At 40.2% G+C, this 25,404-nt stretch overlaps 1 protein-coding gene across 1 annotated transcript in view; it reads right to left on the bottom strand.

Moving 5' to 3' along the window:
- The window catches only part of PIK3C2A (phosphatidylinositol-4-phosphate 3-kinase catalytic subunit type 2 alpha), a 46,314-nt gene that overhangs the window by 11,971 nt on the left and 8,939 nt on the right, over positions 1-25,404 (bottom strand). Inside the window, exons 3-20 of the mRNA XM_060275983.1 lie at positions 16,901-17,001; positions 16,181-16,338; positions 15,271-15,391; positions 14,619-14,730; positions 12,516-12,595; positions 12,347-12,410; positions 11,624-11,767; positions 11,074-11,116; positions 10,781-10,991; positions 10,568-10,690; positions 9,545-9,712; positions 7,287-7,395; positions 5,790-5,932; positions 3,970-4,158; positions 3,217-3,310; positions 2,096-2,190; positions 1,067-1,247; positions 328-432 (exon numbers count right to left, since the gene is read on the bottom strand). Coding sequence (XP_060131966.1) covers positions 328-432; positions 1,067-1,247; positions 2,096-2,190; positions 3,217-3,310; positions 3,970-4,158; positions 5,790-5,932; positions 7,287-7,395; positions 9,545-9,712; positions 10,568-10,690; positions 10,781-10,991; positions 11,074-11,116; positions 11,624-11,767; positions 12,347-12,410; positions 12,516-12,595; positions 14,619-14,730; positions 15,271-15,391; positions 16,181-16,338; positions 16,901-17,001 — 2,241 coding nt within the window. The remainder of the gene's footprint in view (positions 1-327; positions 433-1,066; positions 1,248-2,095; positions 2,191-3,216; positions 3,311-3,969; positions 4,159-5,789; positions 5,933-7,286; positions 7,396-9,544; positions 9,713-10,567; positions 10,691-10,780; positions 10,992-11,073; positions 11,117-11,623; positions 11,768-12,346; positions 12,411-12,515; positions 12,596-14,618; positions 14,731-15,270; positions 15,392-16,180; positions 16,339-16,900; positions 17,002-25,404) is intronic.

Consider the following 25,404-nt stretch of genomic DNA (forward strand, 5'->3'; position numbering starts at 1 on the left):
TGCCGAAAATTCACATAGAGAATTTTAGGTTCTTTCTTCTAGTTATTACTGGAACTTCCATATGCAGAGGCAACATGATTCCAAGTGCCATATCCTAGGGAGATAAAGGGAGGAGCGCTTGACTTCATGCCATACTGTGAACTTCCAAACTGGACTGAGTGACCTTTCGTCTCATCCAACAATGGTTTTAATCATTTACAGTTTCAAGTCATTTGCCCTATGCCCGCCAAACAGTTTTGCTCTTTCCTGCTGGTTATTCTTGCATGTATTACTACGTGTGAGTACATACATATTATACTGGATTAGAAATCTAGACACACACCATACCTTGACATTCAGTTCTTTAGCTACAAGGCTGGGACTGAGAGGCAAACGGCATTTGTTTTTTAAGAAAATGGACTGAACACGCTCCATTCCGCTTTGTAAGACAATCTGTTAATGAACATTACAAGGTTAAAATTGACCTGGATTAAGAAGTGATTTTAATTAGCAATACACATCTATATATATAAATGTAAACTGCGTATGTTCCTTCATCTCCAATGTTCAACAAAACCGCTTGACCGATAGCGTTGAAATTTGGACACGAAGTCAAATGAGACTACCTGAGTGACCCCATACCATTTTCAAAGACAGATGTGTCACCTACGCCAGGTAAAACCCCCCAAACCCCATTTCAGAACTCACAAATCATACGAAAGTGCATGCTAGGAGCTCCACAGGAGAGATTGCAACACAGCGCCCTCTAGCGACGGCTACACTGAAACTGCAACTAGTAAAGCTTCCCTCTCCACAGTATCTCGGCTTGGATTTGCAGACTGGGCCACTTTCCAGACTAGGTGGGGGCTTGCCTGGGTGGGGGAGGGGGCGGGATAGGTCATGGGTTGGGACAGGGTGGGGGGAGTCACAGGGATGCACCTGTGTAAACATAACACGTGTAAAACAGGGGGACTCTGAAGGTGAGGGGAGTCTGAAGGGGGACTCTGAGGCTCCATTTAACAGACTGAGCCACAGCAACGCGTGGCAGGGCCAGCTAGTAGAAATATATATTCCTAATGTAACAAACCTGTCTGGAAGATCCACTTGCTTGTTTTACTTTTTCTGCCACGGTTCCCAGAATCTGTACCAATTTTGTCTGCTTTTCCAGCTCTTCTCTCAATCCTTTGCCACAGACTGAAAGGAAGGCACCAAGGATATGCTCATACCTTACACCATGTTTGATATCATGCAAGGCATCCTTCAGTAACCTGAAATATTACATAATATTAGATTAGTTTTCTTCACAAACTGTACACACACGTATGTAGGCTACTAAATTTCTTCACAAACTGCACACACCTCCGTAGGCTACTAAATTTCCTGCTGCAGTAACTAGATTATAAAGTGCCACAGAACACAGTATTAGTTGACACATACAACACAAGCAATGCAAAAAAAAAGGTGTGAAGGGAGAGAAGCTACAATCCTAAATACAAGGAAGTAAGCCCCAGTGTAGGCAGAGTAAACATGCCATGGATTGGGCAAGGAGGTGTGAATTAAGAGTTAAGATGCTCTCTCTAGTATTGCAGCAAAGGGTTCTCAGATTCCACAGAAGACTCCTATCAAGGAACTTTAGAGAAAGTGTTGTTATAAACTACTTTTCACCTCTGTGTTCAGGGCCATGCTACTTCCACTACATTTGCAGTGGAACATTACATTTGACGTTAAACTGGTGTTATTGTTTTGTTACACTTTGTACGTGGGTTTTAATTACGAAGCATCATCTTGCTTAGGATACAGAATGATGAACTAACTGCACTAGTATGAGAAAGGCTGTTGTAAAATGTGGTACTTTACAATATACGGCAAGTTAGCCTGCTGGAAAAGAAAGCAGCAGCCCAGGGCATCATAAAGTAAGTACACTTCTGGTTTTTCAGAACACATAATTAAAAATATTTCCAGTGGTGGCGGCAGATATTTTTCTACGCTATAAGGAACTGTGATCTTTAATAATAATATACTTTATATTATCAGACTAACTAACTAACTAACTAAAGAATGGGAATATAAAATCTCAGAAAAATCTGATAACAAAAAAGAATGTAGATCTTCTTACCAATATAAATAGTGTGCTATTCGAATATTTCCTAATGCTCGGGCCAAAAGGAATCTGACTAGAGCGTTGTCCAGATAGGTTTCATATTTTAGTGCCTATATATATAAGAAAGATCAAGTTTTAACCAACAGAGTTATTAAAGCAGCTGTCTATTTGAGGGGCTACAGTGAACTAGTATAAAATATAGTTGTAATACTCAATGAACACAGCTTTAGGTGGCTTACTACAATGAGACACATGTAGTTTTACAGATATTTTAAGGGGACAACTATTCCCAGAACCATATTCCTGGGTATGTAAAGCTATTCAGCACGATGTAAGTTACTATTCATTCAGAATATATGTACTTATTTAGAATATCTGCCCTTTTGTTTGACATCTCCCATAACAATGAAAAATAGAACTACTTACAAAACACGAATTTTAAGTATAAATCAAAATTTATACTGACTTATAAAGCAAACAGGCAATCAACAACTAGCATACACAATAAAATCTGTGATCAGCAACAATTAACCACTTTTAATTATATGATGATAGGCCTAAGCAAATTAAAAAGTTTTCATCTAGCACCAGGAAAGCTTCCCTGGACATTTCACATGTGGGGTGTCACAGATGGAAAAGGCTTCTCTTCAGTCACTGCCTGCCTAATTTCAGAAGCTGTGGGGAGGAGACACTGAAAATGGTCTCAAATGATCTTAGCATTTGGGCAGGCTCACTATCATAATTTTAGATATGAACCAAAAAACTGAGTTCCATTGCAGCCTTGGAAATATTTCTCCAGTATTGTATGCATTAATCCTTCGGTATTCCCTTCTCTCTGGCCCTTGCCAAAAAGGAAGGAGGGTGCCTATATTAAAGGGGTAGCAAAAGCAACCAGGAATGCATGGATATGGTTAGGAAAAAAGGAGAGAGGTTCAGTTTGCCTTTTAAGAGCAACTACCAATCACAACAGGTAAATTACAAACCCATAGTTTGAATTTATTGGACTAAATATCATTGTATCTAAATCCTACACTTTCAAAATGTCAGAATGATCCATAGTTTTTGCGTGCAACTGTTAAATCCTAAGTTCCCCGCCCCCTCGCTTTCAAGATATTTAAATGTGTCATTCATCTCACCTGCACAAACTGGGGAAGAAAGTCAGCAAGTTCATCATCACTAATTGCCTCAATCCACTGCACAGCTCTTGTTCTTACTTCCTGATCTGCAAAGCTACAAAGCATAACATCTGTAACAAACAGTGTTTCGTTTAACTTTGAAAAGAGCATACTTCCCTGGTGGTTTTGGGAATAAATAATTACTTTTATTAATGAATAATCTAAATCAGTTCTCGGTCTATATAAAATGTGCTATAATATGCAGGGGAACAAAGAAAATTGTCTTGAAAATTTGCAGCCTCGTCTCCGTACGGGGACTGTTGAAATGTTTCTTAGAATGCACTGTCATTCTGTGACTCTCTAAATCAGTACATACAGTATAACACAACAGGAAAGACACTTGATTGTACCATAAGGGATGTTCCTAATTGTAAGCACTGGTGTATCCGCCTGCAAAACTATATAACATTCTTCCAATGTCAACATTAACACTGTAATGTTCTGGTGAAGTGGCTACCACATTCCATCCCACTTACGTACTGGCACAGCACCACTGTAATCAGGCTACAAGCCTACTAAAATAAAAATAGCAATTTAGAACCCTACGCCTTGCAAGATGCACATTTAATCATCTGCAACCTCCAAGGACACATTTGTATGGCTGCTGAAACTTCCATTAAGCAGCAAACAGTAAGTTAATGAATTATGAATGTGGCTTGCACTTCTCACTTGAAGAAGAGAATAGCACAACATAGTTCAGAACTTGTTACTTACTTGGAGTCCAGCAATTCTAATGCAGTCAGAGGAGGTAAGGGAGGCCACTGCTGAAGCAGCAAATATATTTCAGGCAGGTTTGTCATATCCCAGTTTGGTGCACTGGCCAATATCTTTGGAAGGCTGCTTGCATCTGTTTGGCAATAATGTCTCTTCTCCCACAAAAATGCTTTATCCTTTCTAGACAATCTACAGAAAGAAAGAAAGAAAGAAAGAAAGAAAGAAAGAAAGAAAGAAAGGAAGGAAGGAAGGAAGGAAGGAAGGAAGGAAGGAAGGAAGGAAGGAAGGAAGGAAGGAAGGAAGTTTTTATTAGTTCCTATGATCATTATTAGGATGTGCCTCACGGGTTTAATTTGACAATCACCTGATGTCACAAGTGAAGTCAGGGGATGTGGTGTGCTTTGAAGTCCCAAACTCAAAGGAGAAAAGTCTTGAAATGAATTGGGGGGACGGACGGACAGGATATCCAGACCAAGCAGGAAACACACACATACCCCAAACAGGATTGCCATCCTTTGCACCCTACTCTGTGAAGCATTTCAAAGGCTCCCAACAGAACTTTGAAAACTGCTTACGTGGGCTTTGCCCAAGCCCTGGCCTTGCCATCAGGGGTAGGGTGGGTTTCAATCCTGGGCTGAGTTTTTAAGGTTTTTATGTAGTCCAGCAAGGCCAAAACTGTCAATTTTTTGAAAATTCAAACCCTCAGAACTCAAAAACAGGATGAGATAAAAAAACTGAGATCAGGTACCTTCTCTTATACTACTTTTAGGAAACTGAAACCAATATGAAATGGTAAGGTAAAAGTCCGTGGATCATTTTGACATGGAATGACCCTTCTATTATTCTGCGGTACTAAGAGTCAACAGGTTCTGCAGACCCAAAAAGGTTAAAAGGAGCAGCTTTGAGGTCCAGGATAATCAACAGGGAAATATTTAACATGTTGACCTCTGGGCAGAGATTATTGAAAGACCGAAAAGACATATGAATCTGCAACACCTGGAAATATACAGGGAAAGGGAATGATTCTGATGTGTCTAAATAATATGTCTCTAAAACACATATTGAAATAAAAAGGTAAATCATCCCTCACTTCAAATGGGCAAGAAGCACCTTTCCTTCAGGGAAGCACTTACAACTATTTCCCAGCTTTTTGCTACTTATTTCATGCAAACAGGACGATAAAAAGACAAGATTTCTCCAGATCACCAAAAATCCAGTCAAAATAAAAAACAAAAATAAATGCAGGAATGATTGCTGTATATGGCAATATACAGATGGGCAGCACGGTTTATGGTATTCTGATGCATATTTCCTGTAAGAATGTCAGGTTTCAAGTTTTCTCACACACAAAAGAAGAAAGTTAGATTCAAAAGTGTGGAAATATAATTTTGTCAGGACTTGTAAACTAGAAGATAAAGAACCTCAACACCTAATAAAGTGCAAACTTTTGAACATGTATATTAAATAAAAAGGTGACTGTAGGCCAGGCATCCCCAAACCTCGGCCCTCCAGATGTTTTGGACTACAATTCCCATATTCCCCAACCACTGGTCCTGCTAGCTAGGGATTGTGGGAGTTGTAGGCCAAAACATCTGGAGGGCTGCAGTTTGGGGATGCCTGCTGCAGGCTAATTATGTAGAAAGGCAAACCACTATTCTTAACATTAAGGATACCCAAAGTGAAGTCCTCCAGATATTTTGGATTAAAACTCCCATAATCTCTGAACATTGGCCATCCTAACTGAAGCTGATGATACATGAAGTCCAGAACATTTTGAGGGCACCATGTTGACTAACCACGCTTAATGCAATACAACATACCCAAGTGTACCCTCCTTGGAAAGAATGGAAAGAAGACGCTCTCTTGAATCTTTTTCCAATGTTTCTATAGAATGACATGTGGTACTGTTTGCAGCTTGAGGAATTTTGTATACAATATCAAATGATAAGGAAGGGAAATCAATCTGAAAAATTAAGAAAGTAAAATTATTATTGAAGCAAATTATGAAATGGCAACTCAGAGAACTTCTTCTACGTCCCAATTATGACCTCATTTCCAGCACCCACTTTTCCCCCTCTTTCCCCTCACAATAAAATAACAAAACATCAATGACCAAAGCCACAGACCATAAATATCAAAAAGAACATTTAGTGTGAAGTGTTCTCACAAATAATACATATGATAAAGTTTCCATGTGACGTTTGTCATTGCAAAATGTGACTTACAATATATAAACAAATATATACATTAAAACTGGCATAAACGGGGGGGGGGGTTTCAAAGACGAACTTAAAGACTGGATTAAAATGTCCCACCCACTCAAGGACACCACAGCAGGGTCTGGATCCATTGATATGGGAAGAGGCAATCCTTGAGGTATTGTAGTCCTGAGCTGCATAAGGCTCTGTAAGCCAAAACCAGCACTTTGAATTAGACCTGGAAACTAATTGGCAGCCAGTGCAGTCAGGCCAGGATTGGTGTTATGTGCCCAGACAATTAAAAATAGCTTTACTGTGATGTGCAAAGCGGACCTTAGAGTAGAATGCAAAACCGACCAAATGAAGCTACAAGTGGAGAAGCCCATTTTAAAATGTTCCCTAGAAGTTATTACAAGTAACTAAAGTATGAGGAAGAGAGGTTCTAACTTTCTGTTAATCATGGGTTTTTTTGGTTTTTGGTTTTTTTTTTACATAGGGACACATTAAAAAGTATTATGGCTGCCAGCAGTTTGAAGTACTACAGTCTGCCTCTACTACACCATCTCATTACATTGTATGTGTAGGCCAGACATCATGCATCACACTTTTGGATACAAAGGTCCATACAAGGATCTATGTATATTTTTGCAGTTAGAGCATACTGAGAAAGTGATCCTTGCAATCATTTCCCAGCATGCTTACCAGGATGAAAAAATGGTCTGTTAAGCTGCATTAAAGACTCGCCTTTGCACAAAAAATAAAGGGCTGTGCATATAAGAATTTGTAATGTGCAAACCCCTCAGAAAGAGTTAAGTCTAAACCCTCACAGGCAAACTATGTCACAGAAGTTTTCATATTTCTTCATCACTCTGCAGTTATTTTACTCTTTTGTATGTGCATGGACTGCACAGCCATATACAAAAAGGCTAAAGCAGAAAAAGGGCAGATATATCTTCTCACGGTTTTGCAAAAAGAGTCCAAGTAATGACGAGATACAGCACTCAAATTTTCATTGTGGATTAAAGATGTGATTGTGAAAGGGATCATTTATTACTACTCAAATAATTCTGCATAGGGTATAAAAGCTTTTAAAAGCTATTAAGATGAAACTAGCATTACCTGCAATACTATTCTTTCCATTAAATTTCCTTTTTTCTGGACCGTTCCAGGGACAAGGTTTGTGGGAGGTGTCCAAAGGTGTAAAAGTTTTGTTCCACAAGTCAACATTCTACAGACACAAAACCAAGAAGAATTTAGTTCTCTGTGCAGAGAAAGAACTATCAGTTACAAAATGATAGCAGTTGGAATGTGAGGACAGAATTTGCTTGTTAAATCAAATAAAGAGCCAACTTAAGCAGTTATTACTAGGAAGAATAAACAAGTTTTGTTCATAGAATCATCTAAGACCTGATTCATATACGTCAGCATCAGCAGGCTTATAAAGATAATTTTCCATATGCTTATAAAGATGATTTTCAGAAATCCTGAGCATTATGGACCTCTGGATTGAAATCTTTAGTAACCTATTAGATCAAAATTCATGACCTCTGCAAGCAAAACAGGAGGCATGAAAAGTCTAAGAAAGATGGAAGCACCAAAAAGGAGACTTATCCTCCCTCTTATGGCACTGCCTTCTTTTTATCCATCTCTATGAGAATGTTACCTAATGAATTGTCATCTCCCACAAGCTCCCTGCCATCAAAATAATCTGTTGCTAAGATCAGTCTAGGTGGGATCAGTTTACTCACACAATGCGTCTTGCTACTATTTATGGTGCCATAGCACGAGACACAAATGGGACATGTCCACAGATGCATCTGCCACAAACACAGCAAACTTAAAGAAACTGAGAAATGTTTTATAAAGGCAATCTACATCTTGAGTGGAATTGTTTAGGATGTCAGATCCAGCCCAATCGCCTTCTTGGGCTCTTGTGTGAGTTTAGCAAGCATTTTTATGGATGATTCTTAATTTTTCTGCTATTTCAGTGTTTACTCCATTCTTTTGGGATCGCTACAGGATTGTATTTTAATATTTTGTTGGAAGCCGCCCAGAGTGGCTGGAGAAACCCAGTCAGATGGGCGGGGTATAAATAATAAATTATTATAATTTTTATTCTAAATCTGGCCAATGGACGGCCCGGGAATAAGTGTGTTTTTACATGAGTAGAACGTGTCCTTTTATTTAAAATGCATCTCTGGGTTATTTGTAAGGCATAGGAATTCGTTCATTTCCCACCCCCCAAAATATAGTCTGCCCCCCCACAAGGTCTGAGGGACAGTGGACCGGCCCCCTGCTGAAAAAGTTTGTTGACCTGTTCAAGAATAAAACTGAATTAATTCAGGAGGGATAATTAAAGGAAGGAATTGAAGGTTGAACCCAGGTAAGAAAAATACTATTAATAAGTAAGGAAGCCCCCAACTTGGGGTTAATAGTCAGTCAAGTGTACAATTTATCACAGAATTTATCAAGGAAAGAATTAATTGGAAGGGAGAGAAGAATCAACTGTATAATTAATGGAAAAACAAAGAAAGGCAGACACGGAGGGGGAAATGGCTCAGAATGAAAGACACAAATGCTGAGGAATAGGCCTTGGGGGTGGGGTGGGGGGGACAACAACAGAGAATCACTCACTGCACTCAGAATATCACAGATCACACACACAATGAGCCAGAAAAGACTGGGCCAGAAGAGCACCAGCAAAATCAGGTCTGCTTCAGGCAAGGCTAGAAAAACAAACTGCCACTCCAAGACAGGGGTGATCTACAGGTTATTTTGAAGTTGTAAGTTTTTTCCTGCCTTCTAGCAAGTGGAGGATGACAACCCACTTGATTGTGTCCTAGTGCCCACGTGAACAAAGGCTCTACCTGCAGTATTCCTTAAGTTCACTCTGGGATTGCTAACACGTAGTACCAACAACATCTGGAGGGCCCCAACACCTATTAACCTTAGCCACTATGGCCAATGGTCAAGGATGATGGGAACTGCTTTACTGGACAATGTACTGGGAACCTGGATAATTTTGTACAAGTAGTGGAATTTCTAGGGTGATAAAACCTTAATAGCTGAAATCTTATGAAATATGGAAAATTTAGGAAGTCCATATGCAGGACTGCAGTCAATACCACTCAATATTCAAAAGTATCACAATCCTTAACATGGAGCCAGCCTATGACTCCACCCCTCAAAACAATTAACACATTTAAAATATATTATTCAAAATAGGAGGTGGCAGTTATCTAGAGTCCATCCCACCTATATAATGCATTTCTCTTTCTGTTTTCTTTGGTTCAACTCTATTTTCTTTGGATTAAAATTGGTAACCTCCCTCTAGCAAAACTATACTATTTGCCACAGAAGACATTTTGGATACTCACCGCCTAAAATCAAAAAGAGGTAAGGAAACTTGACCCAACATCTCAGGGCCTTTTCTCTGTTTATTGGAATCAGGTGAACCACCACCAGTTTGATTTAATATTCCAAAGAGAGTAAGGCATAAAATGGATTCTAATGGCAACTGAGAGATCTGTATAGGAAAAATTATTCTGTAAAATAAGGAAATAGGATCGTTAGGAATTACTGACTACTATGCCTTAAAAATATATGTTGAACATCAATATGTAGTTCCCCCATTGTTAAAAGAGTGCTTTATTCTCCATTGGCAACTAAACGTAGAAAATTGCACTACTGCAATCTCACTAACCCTCACCATACTTCAACAGAAACCCTTCTTACATGGACAAAATATTTCATGCAATATTTATAAACATTAGTGACAAAGAAACTGAGTCATTAGAAGCATGATGAGAAATGGAACAGGAATAATCAACTGACTTTTGTAAAGCCATACTTTTAATACAGTATGGTGAGGGCTGTTTCCTACATCCATCACTTTTGTGTAAGAAATTGTTTGCCATCTGGGAAAATGCACATGCCTACTTGGTTGTATGCACATGTCTCATATGTCATCAGCTTCACATAGGATTCCTCATAGTTTCCCACATGAGGAAATTCCCAATTCTATATAGGAATTTTCATTGTGTGGGAAGCAGCTTGATCCTCAAGGCAATACTGGGGACGAGAACTGGGCCTGCAAGCTTGCTTCCTTGTTTTCTTCACCAGCTGAATACATTAATAACTGAACAGTAGAACACCAATTTTATTTTTAGTTATTTCTATCTTGAAAAGTCCAGAGGTTCTATGCAAATTATGCTGAAGGACCTGGTAAAATATCCAGAATTTCATGCATTGACAGAGCATAGAAAATGAAAGACATAGTTAACTATGTGGTCTGATGGAATCAGTAGCATTAATTAACAATCTTAGGGGATGTGATAGTTACTACTCAGTGAAACCATAATATTTTTAATGAGTCAGATAAATAAAAAATCACCACTTACAATTCATCCCATTTAATCAAATAGAAGAAATTCTTATAAGTGCCAACCTTCTTGGACTGCACAGGTTTGAAAAGATCTCTTCCATTGTGGGTCAGAGAACAAACCAAATAGTATTTTTCATAACTGTAAAAGGGAGACAAACATTATGATGAATCAAAACATTGTGATGCATGCACACTGAGGTAAAAGGTGCGTTTTGGTTTAGTTACTCACACGGAGACCCAGCTACTAAGAATTCCGTGAGCTGCAAATATTGTGAACTGGAGGTGCTCTGTGGCAGTCCATGCTTCTTTAGTGCTTTTCTGAATCTTTGGAGTGTTTAAGGGACTGCTGCACGAGTTCAAGTGGAGTTGAAGAAGAGCATATACTGCTGAGGTCAGCTGATCTATGCTCGTCTGCAGAGGGTTTTCAAGTTGCACGGCACCTAAAATAAAAAATTTTGCTTTAGGAAGGTAACCATTAAAACAAACATTAAAGACAAAATTAGATTCAAGTTTCGTACTTACCAACTGCATTCTTGCTAGTCTCATCAGAAGATGTTAAAGACACCTGTGCAATAACATATGGAAAACACAATCCTCACAAATGTGAAAACCCTTGGTTACGTTATAGTATAAATGAAAGTTATTCAGGTATCCAACCGATTTTTAAAACTATCCTATGAAAACTTCATAATATTTCTTTCTTTCTTTACTTCTTTTAGAGGCAATCACCTACTGTAAATGCCAGTTCTCTCTGCCCTCTCACTCTCCGCTGAAAAAGTACAGAAGTGGAACGTCCTCACTATCACTGCCCCAAGCCCCTTCAAAGGCTGTAATTGCAGAAGGAAAAAATCACCATGCTCCAAAATAAATAGTTCTCCTTCTCACCCCTCAAAAGAATAAGAAGAAACATTTTCCATTTACCTCACACCATGCTTCTTGGTTAGTGAAACAAAAACCTGTCTTTCCCACATTTGCCCTTTCAACTTGTCTGCAGGTAAAGGAGGAGATGGGACTAAATGTTTCTATATCTCACAAAGCACATACATAGCACAAAACATGGCAAAGCAATTACCTCAGGACTCGCACTCCTTGGAAGGTTAACTGCTCTTCTTAGCTTCTTTACAGATGCTGTAATTGCAGGAGTCTCTACCCCATCCAATGTATAGCAAATTTTTCGAACAGCTTTAATGATATGATCTACAGCTTTAGTCTGGTTCTGATGAGAAAAGCACATGACAGAGTCCTGAATTAGGAGTCTAATTGTGTGGTTACGAACACAAGACTCACAGTCGCCAAGCTATCCCTGTCCAGCAAAGGGTATATAGCCCCTTATAAAGATCTATATGGATTCTCATTTGTACTCTGAAAAATACACATGAGCACCGTTATTTGTTTTTAATGTGGAGGAATGTGGACATGGGGAAGTATGGACCAGGGGCGGGGAGACTTCACAGATTTGGAGAAAAATGCAATAGTCCAGTTCTACGACTATTACTACCTCCTAAAATGTGAAACTGCTAGGCAGCTGTCATATAAAAACGCAAGTCTTAGTGCAAGCCTCAGGAAGCAATAGCATATTCCATGTTTCAACTGCAAAAGCACAAGGGGCCTGGATTTTGGAAGTGAGACTTTGGGGGACCGGTTATTTGCACAGTGTTTGGGTAGCTACAACTAGCACATTCCCTCTCCCGAATACAAGCAGCTACTGGCATATTATCAGCAGTTACCATATTAATCAGCTTGTGTATTTAAAACATTGCCATAGAAGTTTAGTGCAGCAAGAGATAAAGCTTACCTCATTCTTAAGTAGTTTATCGACTTGATTATGATAAGCTTCCAACAGCTCTTCAAGAGAGTGACTGAAACAAACAATGATTATATTACTATATGCATTTGTAAAAGCAATATACTGACAACTTGGAGGCAATTCATTTCATTACAAAGGATGTTATGACAGTGCTTACCTTTGAATGCTCTCTCTGAAAAGCTTTTCTACATGATAAAGATGTTTCGTCAAATCTACAGGTGTACTGTCATCATCTTCCTAATGAGAGATATACAAGTTATTTGAAGGCTATTACCACATGTTTCTTCTAAAGGAACTCTAAAAATTAATATACACATGGACGGCAATTTGTCTGGAGTTTAGAAAATGAGAATTTTGGCTTCTCCCCACTCTTCCTTTAAAGAATAAAGTGCACACAAATATCTACCTCCAAATACTCTAGTTAAGGGTTTGTCACAAAGTCTACGAACTTGTACCAATATTTTTCACTCTCCAAATTCTATTAACTATTCACCATTAATCAGTGAACCAAATAGGAATTTTGATAGTCAACTCACTTTTTTTTACTGTAAAATCCATTTCAGGTTAACTAATGTTTTAGGCGGTAACCCAAAACTTACCTAGGAATTGAACTCAGTGGGGCTTGCTTTGGGGCAGATATGAAAAGGATTGCACTATTAGCCCCTAAGCTCTCCAATGAGCCTATTTAACCTCTAAAAATACTTTTAAAAGCCCCAGGCCATGTTCTAAAGGGCTCCATAATATGTACAAAATGTTTATATGTGCACAGGAATTTCCTGCATTTTTTGCTTTCAGCCCTATTCATTGTGATGACTGCTGTTCTAAGGTTTTTTTAAAAAACAATGTACAAACAGAATAAAACAGCAAAGAAGGAAAGAAAAAGTTGGTTGTTTAACACAATCAATAAAGATCTCAGCGAATCCAAAAAAGCATATGGATTTAAGTTAATTTGTGCCTTATCACACATGATAAAGAGTCCATTTTTCAACAAAACAATCATAGTTGTGCCTACCCTTTTTGAACTGAATTGTATTGGTCAATTAAACCATGCAAGCTATATCTCAAACTGATCAGCTAGTCCTCCAAACTTCGTGGCCAGATTTTGTTCCAGTTATAAAAACAGTTATATGGTCTGCACTTAAGGTCTTCAATGCCAAAATTCTAGCTCAATTGCTTTATGGTACCGTATTCCAGTCTGGCTGCTAGGGTCTACCCAGCTGGTTGAACGAGTGCAGGCAGCTTTCCTTTTTAAGATTTTTGCTGTCCCACGATGTGCACCCTACGCAGCCTTGTGTTTAGAGGGAGGTTAACACAAGGTAGAGACTGTAGTCTGGGTGAGATTTCTTCTATGCTGGCTAAACATCTGCCTTACAACAGATGAAAGATCCTCTCCTCAGCGAAGTTTTGTTAGACCCCTTTCCTTCCCCAGGGCTACAACAGTTTAACATAAAGGTACAGCAACTTGGACTGTCAGTGGAACTTTTGCGATCGATGTCCCTGCCATCTGCCAAGGCTATAATAAAAAATAGGTTGTGGGATATTGAACACCACAAACTAACAGTAGCAGCAGAGAAAACATGTTCCCCTCTTCACTTTCACTTTCTTGGGCACATGAAATTAACCACAATTATCTTGAGTTCTTGCTTAATCCCCAGGAAAGAAGGGCATTTTCGCTGGCCAGGTTCAACTCAAATCCATCAAACCTCCTTTGGGGAAGGTTCTCGGGCATGGTGGAAGGAGAAAGAATTTGCCCATGTGAAGACCACCTGGTGGAAACCCTTACACATATAGTTCTTAAATGTAATCTATGTGCTGATCTCTGCCAGCAATTCCTAGACCAACCCTGCATCCCGAAATAGAAACCAGAGTTGGAGGGTCATACATTTTCTATTACTGGGGAATAATCAGGAGCTCACCAGGTTACCCGCTAAATATCTCTATTTGATTTTATGTTGTCGAAACACATTGCAGACGTCTGATCTCCCTGGAGACCTAGAGATGTGACAATCAACTGTTTTGCCTCTTTTCTTTTGGCTAATGTTTTGTGCCACTGGGGAGGTGGTAATTCTGTATTGATTTGTTATGGATGTTTCTATGGGATGCCAATAAAAGGTTTGATGATGATACAATGAAAACAAGTTATATTTTTCCTCAGTTCCAAGCTACAAGAAGAGAGCAAGCAATGTGCACAACCTCAATAATTCACATGAAATCAATAAAGTCAGGTTGTTTTGAGAATGTGTGTTCACTTTGTACTTACTGTTCGTGCCAGATCTCTGCATATAACATTACGGGTCAAGAGCTGCAGTTTAATATCCGTGTCCCACTTTCGGCAGTTCTGAATGTATTCATGGCTTCCTACACCGTGCTTACTATAAAAGAAATGCATGTGGTTGCCTACCATTTCAAATTTGCAAAATGTTTTCTAAAAGATTTTCCTTTGCAGTCAACATGTGCTGCCTTCCTCTTCTCCCTCTTACTACTGCCCTTGCTTCTTCTCTTTTTCTTTGTTAACTATGGCTTAGCATTATGTTCATACAGAGGTTAATACTACCCATGGTTGTGTGATGAGTCTGGGAGATACAGCAGGCTTCAAAACCACCAGGCTTCAAAAAATCTGTTTGAGAGGTGGAGGACCCGCTCTCCCAAACAGATTTTAGGTGCAGAGTAGAAGAGGGATCAGCAAAAAAATCTCTTCTCGGCTATACATACAAGTGGTTTTTTTAGTCGTTGTTTTTTGCAGTGTCCACATGACATTATTCTCAAAATGAGAGCCTGCATTTTATCCAGATTTACTCTTTTTGCAGAAAATCCAGTAAGTTGAAAAACATTTGCATTATTTGCAGTATTAAGTCTCTTTCTGAAAGCACCCTAAGCCAACTTAAATATTGAGAGGGAAAGTATCTGCTTACTTCTGCAAAACTTCTTCTTGTCCACAAACCTTCAAGATATAACTGCCAATGTCTACATCATTCAAGTCATCGTGCACCCAGCAAAGTGCTTGCATTATTATAAGCTCAACTGGAGAACTTGCTATTTTAAGACAAAAACAAAGAAACAAAAAAAGAAGACAATAGAAAGCAGTTAAGAAAGTACTATTTTATTCTGCACTAACTATTGAGGTTTTTCCAATTTAAATGAGTTAATAGACATTTATATGAAACATAATTTGTATTTCCAGCAGATTTAAGTGCAGAAGTTATTTAAAGACATAAAATCAAGTGCAAGGTAACTTATTAGGGGAGTGGTCACTATCAGAGTGACCTGGTAACCATACCAGAATACGCAGTGAGTTCCATGAGGGTTCTCAATAAAAAGATCAATGACATGTCTGCAAGCTTTCAACTACAAGGAAAATGATTTTTTCACTATACTTTAATTTAAACTGCTTGATTTAAGAGAGTGGTGCTCATCTTCTAAACAATAAAATGTTACTTTAGAACCCAAGATAGCCAACTTTATCACACGGGAGATGGCTTATTCCCAGTGGACTTATTTAAAAGGCTGACATGACATGCAAATTTGACCAGGCTGCCCAATTACGTAATAGACTTGAAACACTTAAACTAGTTCTAGTAAAAAACAAAACAAAACCCCAAACCCAGCCCATTTAACAGTTCCCTAATACTTACACCAGACACATTCGGTAAGAGGAATCCTATCTATTGATATTTACAACCAACTGAAACATAAACTGTAGAATAATGGCTATTCTCATGTGTGCTAATAATTTAGGATGCAGATAATTCTTGGAATTTTCATCTTGATGTAATCTTTTAATCAATGGAAACATCATTTATAAAAAAATGAAAACACCCATACCATCACATGTAAATATCACTGGCTGTTGGAAACCTTCAATTTCTATTGAAATCTTGATGCTTGAGTTCTCTCCACTGATGTTTCTTTGCAACATTACTGGGCTCAACACAAAGCCTGAGTTTGTTTCATGATTGTCATGGGGAAACTTGGTCCTCAACCTGTAAGCAATATGTATGTAAGTTCCTTGCTCTGATGAAGATAAATTACACTTACATGGAGTTCACAATGTTACCAGTACTTATTTCTTAGTAAACAGAGTTAGAATCACACAGTTAATTCATCTGCCTAAAAACTGTTTTACTTGTTTCCCCTCCACCCTATGAGACCAGTTATCGGCCTTGTACTCATGGAACCTGATGTTCCATTATCCTACAAATCTCAAACCATCCAATCTATACAAATGATGTAATCACAGAATTCAACATTCAGGTTCCCCTCTTTCCCCCAATTCTCCATTACATAGTATTGTAATAGCTCAGGAATAGAGGAATGGTAAAACATCCTACAGCCAGATGAATATGCAGTAAAAATTCAGAAATCAATCTTAGTGTTTTGCTGCTTTAATAACTATTAAAAAATTGCATTTCTCCTCCAAACCAGTAAAAAAGCATGCATATAATATATGACACATTAAACAAAATACTCAAGTGTCAAGCCTATAAATGAAACTAGTGCTGTCATTTACTTCCTTAAAGATGTTTGCACCACACTACTGCTTACTTTGCAATGGCATCACAAAATGCTGCTTGTTCTTGATCTTGGCCATCATCATTTTTGAGAAATTTATTTCCTGTTGGCAGGTTACTGGTCCCATTGTCTGTCTGAAATTTAAGAATAAAGAAGTAAAGCAGTGATAGACATGACTCCTTTAAAGCCTTTCTTGAGACGTACCTTGGGCTCCCAAATTCAAACAAGTATGAGACGATGTGTGCAGAATTAAGTATACACATGATGGAATATTGGGCATGGACTAGCACTATAAAATACTGGCTGCATTGCCATTTTCGTTCCCAACCTTCGAGTCTGCTTTCTGATTTACTTAAGAACTCCTATAAATCCAGATGGCTCCAACTCACACAAAGCAAAATTAGATCAATTGGTACTGACTTGGAATTATTGTGTAATTCTTGTAAGCAATATAATTATTCCAACATCCAAATATGATTAAGGGATATTGAAAAACAAAACGTTTAATCAGCTGTAAATAAAATCTGCTACCCCAAGTTCTATGGTTTAAATGCAACCAATAAAAGGATCACTTATACCTCAAAGTTAATAATTCCAGCCCAACACAGGGCATTTATGTTAGCCCAACTGAACGTTTTCCCCTCAGCTTTTGTTAAGGGCAGATATTTAAACATCCCTAGAAATGATAGACATTGTGGATGTTATTTGAATGTGCTACACTGTAGAACATATTCTTTTCTACTGTCCACTGTACAACCAGCTACATATACGTGTGTTATCGCCTTTTTCTGGGTAGTTTAACATCATGGCACAATAAAAATATCAGATTCTACCTGTCTAATATTAACCCGGAGGTAACTGCAAGGGTGGCTGAGTTTCCGTCAATAGTATCTCTTAAAGTGGTGAATGGCACGGTTTAGCGGGAAGACACGCCAATGAAAAATTATGTTACTATATGTCTTAAATGGCTGCTTCTTTGTATATATTTTAAATTTTTGTGTATATTGATGTTTTAAGATGGTCTATATCTGTAATGCCTAAGAAAGGTTTGAAGACAGAAGAAAGCCAGTGAAAGTATAGCCCTACTCTCACCTGCAGTGGCTAAAGGTGGAACAGAGCTGGCAAAACCAAGAGTATTTGATTCCAAATACAGTATGTTTGTTTCATAGAAAGGGGTGCACCAAGGGAAGTAGTGCACGGCGGCAAGGGCCTCTAGTCTAGACTGTGGGTTGCTCACCTCTGACTTAGAGCAATGTTTCAAGTAGCTTCAAACACTGCAGTTCCAGGTTATTGCTATCACTTTGCGCTATAAATGCCTCAAGTCTCAAGATCATAGAAATGTATTTGCTTCTGCTGCTGTCTAAGCAAAAAAATGCATGTGTGTTAAATAGTGGCAGCTATAGATATTGGGCATGCTCCCCACTGGTTTTTGTTTTCGTGTGGACATTTTACATTGATTGCTTGTTTGCCCTAAACCCCTGAATAGTTAGAATGGGTAAAAGTGAGAGTACTGGTTAATTCCTTTAGTCGGACGTAAAACATTTTTAGTGTGGCTCATTGTCTGTTCAGGCTTCTAACACTTAAATGTATGGAATGTAGGGTTGTTAAGAATACTCTAATTCTTCAGCTTGGGAAAATTCTATTTTAGTCTTGTCTCTATCTTGAGATTTTGTTGTCATATATTGTTCTGGTAGATTATTATACTGTATCTTCTGTTGTATTAATATGCTTTTGACTGTGGAGCCTTCTACCAAAAACCATTATAGAAAAATAGAAGGTTTGGTTTTAATTATTCTCTAAACAGGGTGATTTCTGAAACTACAATGACAGAGGCAATTTTTTTGGGAAATTCTCCACCTTAATACTCAACAACTGTGTCTCTAAAAAATTTCCAGTTCAGCCTGGTACTCTCATTATCTGATGATGGATTCATTTTCTGTTTATTTAAACACACACACACATGCACACACACAATATAATTGACAGTATATACTGCATCTATATATTTAAAAAATGTAAAAATGACATGTGGGTGTGTTTCCACTTTTCACCAAAACCACTTGACTGATTGAGGTCAAATTTTGACACAACATCACTTGCGAATGTCCGAAGGCTATAGGACAGTTTGCTAAGATGGATAGCAAACCTGGGCCACGTAAAAACCCCAAAACCCGTGTTTCAGAATGCACCACTCAGCCAAAAGTGCATGCTGGGAAATAGAACCCAGAAGCTGACAGTTCCTTTTCCAAGGGTGGGGGCCAAGGAATGGAGATACAGGACGTAGGCCTCAGCACGCATTTACATACCGTGTTTCCCCTTTTTTAAGACGTAGTCAGAAAGTAAGCCATGGCAGCATTTTTTATCATTAGTGAAATCTAAGACACCCCCCGAAAATAAGACATACCTCCATGCGAGACCGCCAAGCGCCCCAGCCAGCCAGAGGGGCCTGGAACCGGCTGCTGTTGCTGCAGTGAACGCATGGAGCGCCCTGCAGCACCTGGCCTCTTTTTTTCTTTTCTTTTTTTTGGGCTGCCCGAGGCCTGCCGCCCCGCCACCGGAACCGGCGGCTGCAGAGCGGAGCGCTCCGAAACAGCGAGCGCTCGGAGCGCCCTGCAGCACCTGGCTTCTTCTTTTGCGGGGGGGGGGGGGAGCTGCCCGAGGCCTGCCGCCCCGCCGCCGGAACCGGCGGCTGCAGAGCAGAGCGCTCCGAAGCGCCGAGCGCTCGGAGCGCCCTGCAGCGCCTGGCCTCTTCTTTTTTTGGGGGGGAGGAGCTGCCCGAGGCCTGCCGCCCCGCCGCCGAAACCGGCGGCTGCAGAGCAGAGCGCTCCGAAGCGCCGAGCGCTCGGAGCGCCCTGCAGCGCCTGGCCTCTTCTTTTTTTGGGGGGGAGGAGCTGCCCGAGGCCTGCCGCCCCGTCGCCGAAACCGGCGGCTGCAGAGCGGAGCACTCCGAAGCGCCGAGCGCTCGGAGCGCCCTGCAGCGCCTGGCCTCTTCTTTTTTTGGGGGGGGGGAGGAGCTGCCCAAGGCCTGCCGCCCCGCCGCCGGAACCGGCGGCTGCAGAGCGGAGCACTCCGAAGCGCCGAGCGCTCGGAGCGCCCTGCAGCGCCTGGCCTCTTCTCTTTTTGTTTGGCTGCCCGAGGCCGGCGGCTGCAGAGCGGAGCGCTCCGAAGCGCCGAGCGCTCGGAGCCCCCTGCAGCGCCTGGCCTCTTCTTTTGGGGGGAGAGCTGCCCGAGGCCTGCCCCCCGCCGCCGGAACCAGCGGTCTGCAGCGCCGAGCGCCCGGAGCGCCCAGCAGCGCTGGGCGGAGCGCCGAGCCAGCAGCCTGCCGCCTCGGTGCCGCACAGAGCGCCCAGCAGCACCCCGAGCCAGTGGCCTGGCCCTTCCGAGGAGGCCTTAAGGTACAAGGCATCCCCTGAAAATAAGACACCGTCTGTTTTTTTGAGTAAAAAAAGTTATAAGACGGTGTCTTAAAAAGGGGGAAACACGGTAGTAGGGCGAGCTGAGGCCTACAGACTAGGCCTCGGCTCCACTTTACAGACTAGGCCGAGTGGAGCCCTGGGAGGGGGTGGGGCTGAATAGGTCATAGGTTGAGTCAGGGTGGGGGGAGTCACAGGGATCACCCGGGGGTGGGGGGGAGGGATACCTCATGGGTCACAACAGGATGGGAGGAATCACGGGGATGAGGCACAACAACCGGGGGGGACGGGACACATAGCCCAGGGAGGGATGGAAACATCCTCCCCCTTTCCTGGGAAATGAGGACCCTGAGTCAGGCACAGCAATGCGTGCTTGGGCCAGCTAGTAACACATATAGACAGAAGATGGAAAAAACAGATTTAAACACACGATTATGACATAATTATAACACATCTTCACCCCAACCCCACCACCAACAGCATAATCCTATATGCACTTACTCAGAAAGAGGTTCCATGGGGCTTACTCCCAAGTAAGTGGGTACAGGATTGCAGGGTACATCTATTTAGACTGAGGCGCACAGTCTCAAACTTATATGATATTGTAACAGACATAAACAGGATATTTTCTGTTCTCTGATTCCACTTACCAAATAAAAGCAAGTGAAATGGAGTATGATCTGGAACTCCTACTAAAGGAATTCTTAGTTCTAATTATTTAGTCTTAAAATAATCCCAGTTTTATGGCTTCTACCTCTAATTTCCAATATACAGAAATTGAAGGCATTCTTGTGGAATTAAATCCTGAAATAAAATGTGAGTAGGTTTACTTCAAAAGTCTGTGGAACATTTTATTCATGTTATTAAAAGACCTGAACAAATATTTACGCAGCTGCTATTAGGCAAGTCAAAATCCAAAATTTTAAAGATAATCTTTAGGGGGAAATGTAAAAAAGTAACTCATACAATGTCTTATATGAACAACTTCAAAATAGGAGTTGCTTTAATGCCATAGCTCCTGCCACCTGTGCCATTTTTGTGCCAACTGCTTAAAGCACACATTTGCTTGTGATTTAAAGCACATGTACCATATGACATGCCACAAGAGGAAATGTCCCATTTATTAGTGCCAAAATACACTCTGAAAGGCAGCATATGATTAGTCCTTCATTCAATAGCCAACAGTAAAATAACACAAGTATGTTGGTCCTGGTCTGCCATTTGTCACGTTGCTGGGTAGCATCAATTAAACCAGCTGGTACCAAAAAAATTATCTTGGGTTGGATTAAGGCTGCAGCCCTCCACCACACTACAAACTACTCCGGGGGAGCCATCAAGTGTCTTCTGCTAATACATTGAGATCTTTGGCTCTAACCCACAGAAAGTGGCATTTGTTTACAAGCAATTGCCATGAAGTACAGTACATTCTTCAACATTCTGTGATTGTTGTAAATTGTTTTAAACTATTTTTAATATTGTGTTTTAATGGTGTAGCCTGCCCCAGGACCTTGGAGTGAAATGCGGGTAACCTGGTTTGGATGGAACACTACAACAAATTTAGTATTATATGCACAAGTTTGCATCTCCTCCCCTGTTCCTACAGTGTGGCCAAGAGAAGATTAGAAGCATTTGCTTCTGTTTTCAGTTAACCACACTGCATCATTCTGACTCTCAACTGCGAACTTTATCTTAACAAGTCAAGATTCTAAATCACAGTTTGAAGTATACTTGTTTGTACAAACCATAGTTGAAACTAACCACAGTTCATCTTAGATATATCAAACTAGCATGTTTGAATGTACGGTAATGCTAAACCATAACTTAGCACAATGTGAGTGTATTGCAGTGAACCTTGAACATGCATGTTCCCCTCCCGTGTGGACGGAAGGAGAATTTTAGCTGTGTTTACTTCCAGTTGCCTATTTGGCTTGTCATTTTTTCCTCAAAGGAAAATACTGTGGCTTACAATACAGTAACATACCAGATGTTTTAACCTCACATATCTCTTCCTACTTTCCAAGGTATAAACCAACCATTCGTATATTAAGCCTCACTGATTTTATTTCCATGTAAACACGATTCTGATTTCGCTGCAAATGTGATAAAAATGAAAATAACTTTCCAATGTGCTAATGTGACTTGCAATAGATTTAGTTTTGATAATATGCATGTCATTTGTGCTCATTTCACATGCTAGCAAGGTTATGCTTAAAATTCTACAAGGCAGGCTTAAGCAGTATGTGGACCGAGAACTCCCACAAGTGCAAGCTGGATGTCGAAGGGGCAGAAGAACCAGAGAACAAATTGCAAACATGCGCTGGATTATGGAGAAAGTTAGAGAGTTCCAGAAAAAACATCTACTTCTGCTTCATTGACTACGCAAAAGCATTTGACTGTGTTGACCACAGCAAACTATGGCAAGTTCTGAAAGAAATGGGAGTGCCTGATCATCTCATCTGTCTCCTGATAAATCTCTATGTGGGACAAGAAGCTACAGTTAGAACTGGATATGGAATAACTGATTGGTTCAAAATTAGGAAAGGAGTACGACAAGGCTGTATATTGTCTCCCTGCTTATTTAACTTATATGCAGAATTCATCATGAGAAAGGCTGGACTGGATGAATCCCAAGCGAGAATTAAGACTGCCGGAAGAAATATCAACAACCTCAGATATGCTAATGACACAACCTTGATGGCAGAAAGTGAAGAGGAATTAAAGAACCTTTTAATGATGGTGAAAGAGGAAAGCGCAAACTATTGTCTGAAGCTTAGCATCAAAAAAACTAAAATCATGGCCACTGGTCCCATCACCTCCTGGCAAATAGAAGGGGAAGAAATGGAGGCAGTGAGAGATTTTACTTTCTTGCGTTCCATGATCACTGCAGATGGTGACAGCAGTCACGAAATTAAAAGACGCCTGCTTCTTGGGAGAAAAGCAATGACAAACCTAGACAGCATCTTAAAAAGCAGAGACATCACCTTGCCAACAAAGGTCCATATAGTTAAAACTATGGTTTTCCCAGTACAGTGGCACCTCGACTTATGAACGACTTGACAACCAAATCGACTTACGAATGGGGGTAATGGCTGCACGATTACGACTGTCTCAACATCCAAAAGGAAACCGCGGTGGTTTTAGATAGGGATTTTTTGACTTACGAATTTTTAGATAGGGTTGCTTCGACTTACGGTTTTTCCGTTTCCAATGCATTTCTATGGGAAACCGCGTTTCCAATGGCGTTTTTCGACTTACAAATTTTTTGACCTACAAAGGTGCCTTCGGAACAGATTAAATTCGTAAGTCGAGGCACCACTGTAGTGATGTATGGAAGTGAGAGCTGGACCATAAAGAAGGCTGATCACCGAAGAATTGATGCTTTTGAATTACAGTCATGCCTCGGTTTAAGTACGCCTCGGTTTGAGTATTTTCAGTTTAAGTACTCCGTGGACCTGTCTGGAACGGATTAATCCACTTTCCCTTACTTTCAATGGGAAAGTTCACTTCAGGTTAAGTACGCTTCAGGTTAAGTACAGACTTCCGGAACAAATTGTGTTTGTAAACCGAGGTACCACTGTATGGTGCTGGAGGAGACTCTTGAGTGTCCCATGGACTGCAAGAAGATCAAACCTATCCATCCTGAAGGAAATCAGCCCTGGGTGCTCACTGGAAGGACAGATCCTGAAGCTGAGCTCCAATACTTTGGCCACCTCATGAGAAGAGAAGACTCCCTGGAAAAGACCCTGATGTTGGGAAAGATGGAGGGCACAAGGAGACGGGAACGACAGAGGACGAGATGGTTGGACAGTGTTCTCGAAGCCAACATGAGTCTGACCAAACTGCAGGAGGCAGTGGAAGACATGAGCGCCTGGCGTGCTCTGGTCCATGGGGTCACGAAGAGTCGAACACGACTGAACGACTAAACAACAACAACATGTCATTTAAAAATTTCCACAACATCAAGGTTTCTGAAAAACTGTGTTGAAGAAAGAAAGAAAAACATATGTCTCCAATTTAAAGACTGAGCATTACCTAGCATAACTGAATTGTGAATAGAGTAAGGATTTAATTTATGAAGATATCACATAGTGTTTTAACAGAAGTGAACATGACATTAAATTAAATGGCAATAGCTCCAGTACCAGGGATTTTGCTACATTTAATAGACAACTGATTCATTAGTTTCACCTCCAAGGAAGAATGCTGAATTAAATGGTCTGACTCAGCATAACAATTATATTCTGTAGCTGGAAACAAAATTAAATGCCCAAGTCTTAGATCAAGCTAATACCTGATATTTTAATTGTCATTTGTGAATTAAAAATGCCTAATTTTAACGGCAGTCAAATTTATCTGACATTTTAGTGCTGTATTTTTTATCCTGTATTTTAGTGCAAACCCTAACTAGATGCTTACAATAAAAATGTTAGAAACCAAAATAACTGAATATAATAAAAACACCACAACATATATGGAACCCATCTATGATAGGGGTAGCCAACATGGTACTCTCCAGGTGCTGTGGACTACAACTCCCATCACTCCCATTGACTATCCCTGCAGAATAATTTAATACAAAACCTGCAAGTAGAGAAGTCCCAGAAAACACCCACACCCTAGGCATACAAATGAGCTGACTAATCCATCTTATTATCTGGCTGTCATGTCATGGCAAATAAATAACACACATCTCAACAGACTCAGAGGTCCTATATGGACATTCTAAAGAAGAGTAAATGAATAGTAGGGGTTAATATGTCTGCCACTTCCTACACTGGGGGGGGGGGGACCCTCAGTATTTGAGAACCATTGTGAGCATATTAAATCTCAGGCCTTTGTTTTGTTCTGCTGAAGTGTTATCCTGCAGAGCTGTAAAACTTTGTTCTCATGCCAGATAGTTTTGATCATGCACGGGGCCTAAATATCTACTTCCTCCTAATACTCATGACAGATCACACAAATGGAGCCTCTTTGTAAATGATAAACCATAGAGATTTGGGGACCAAGATAACAGTTTTGGCCATGATATGTGTATACTACTAATTTAGAAGCAGTTAATATATTTAATATACTACATGGTACATTATGTGTGCAACATCAGTATGAAATATGGGGTATAAGTTT

This window comes from Zootoca vivipara, chromosome 1 (genome assembly GCF_963506605.1).
Source record: "Zootoca vivipara chromosome 1, rZooViv1.1, whole genome shotgun sequence".
In the NCBI taxonomy this organism is placed as follows: Eukaryota; Metazoa; Chordata; class Lepidosauria; order Squamata; family Lacertidae; genus Zootoca; species Zootoca vivipara.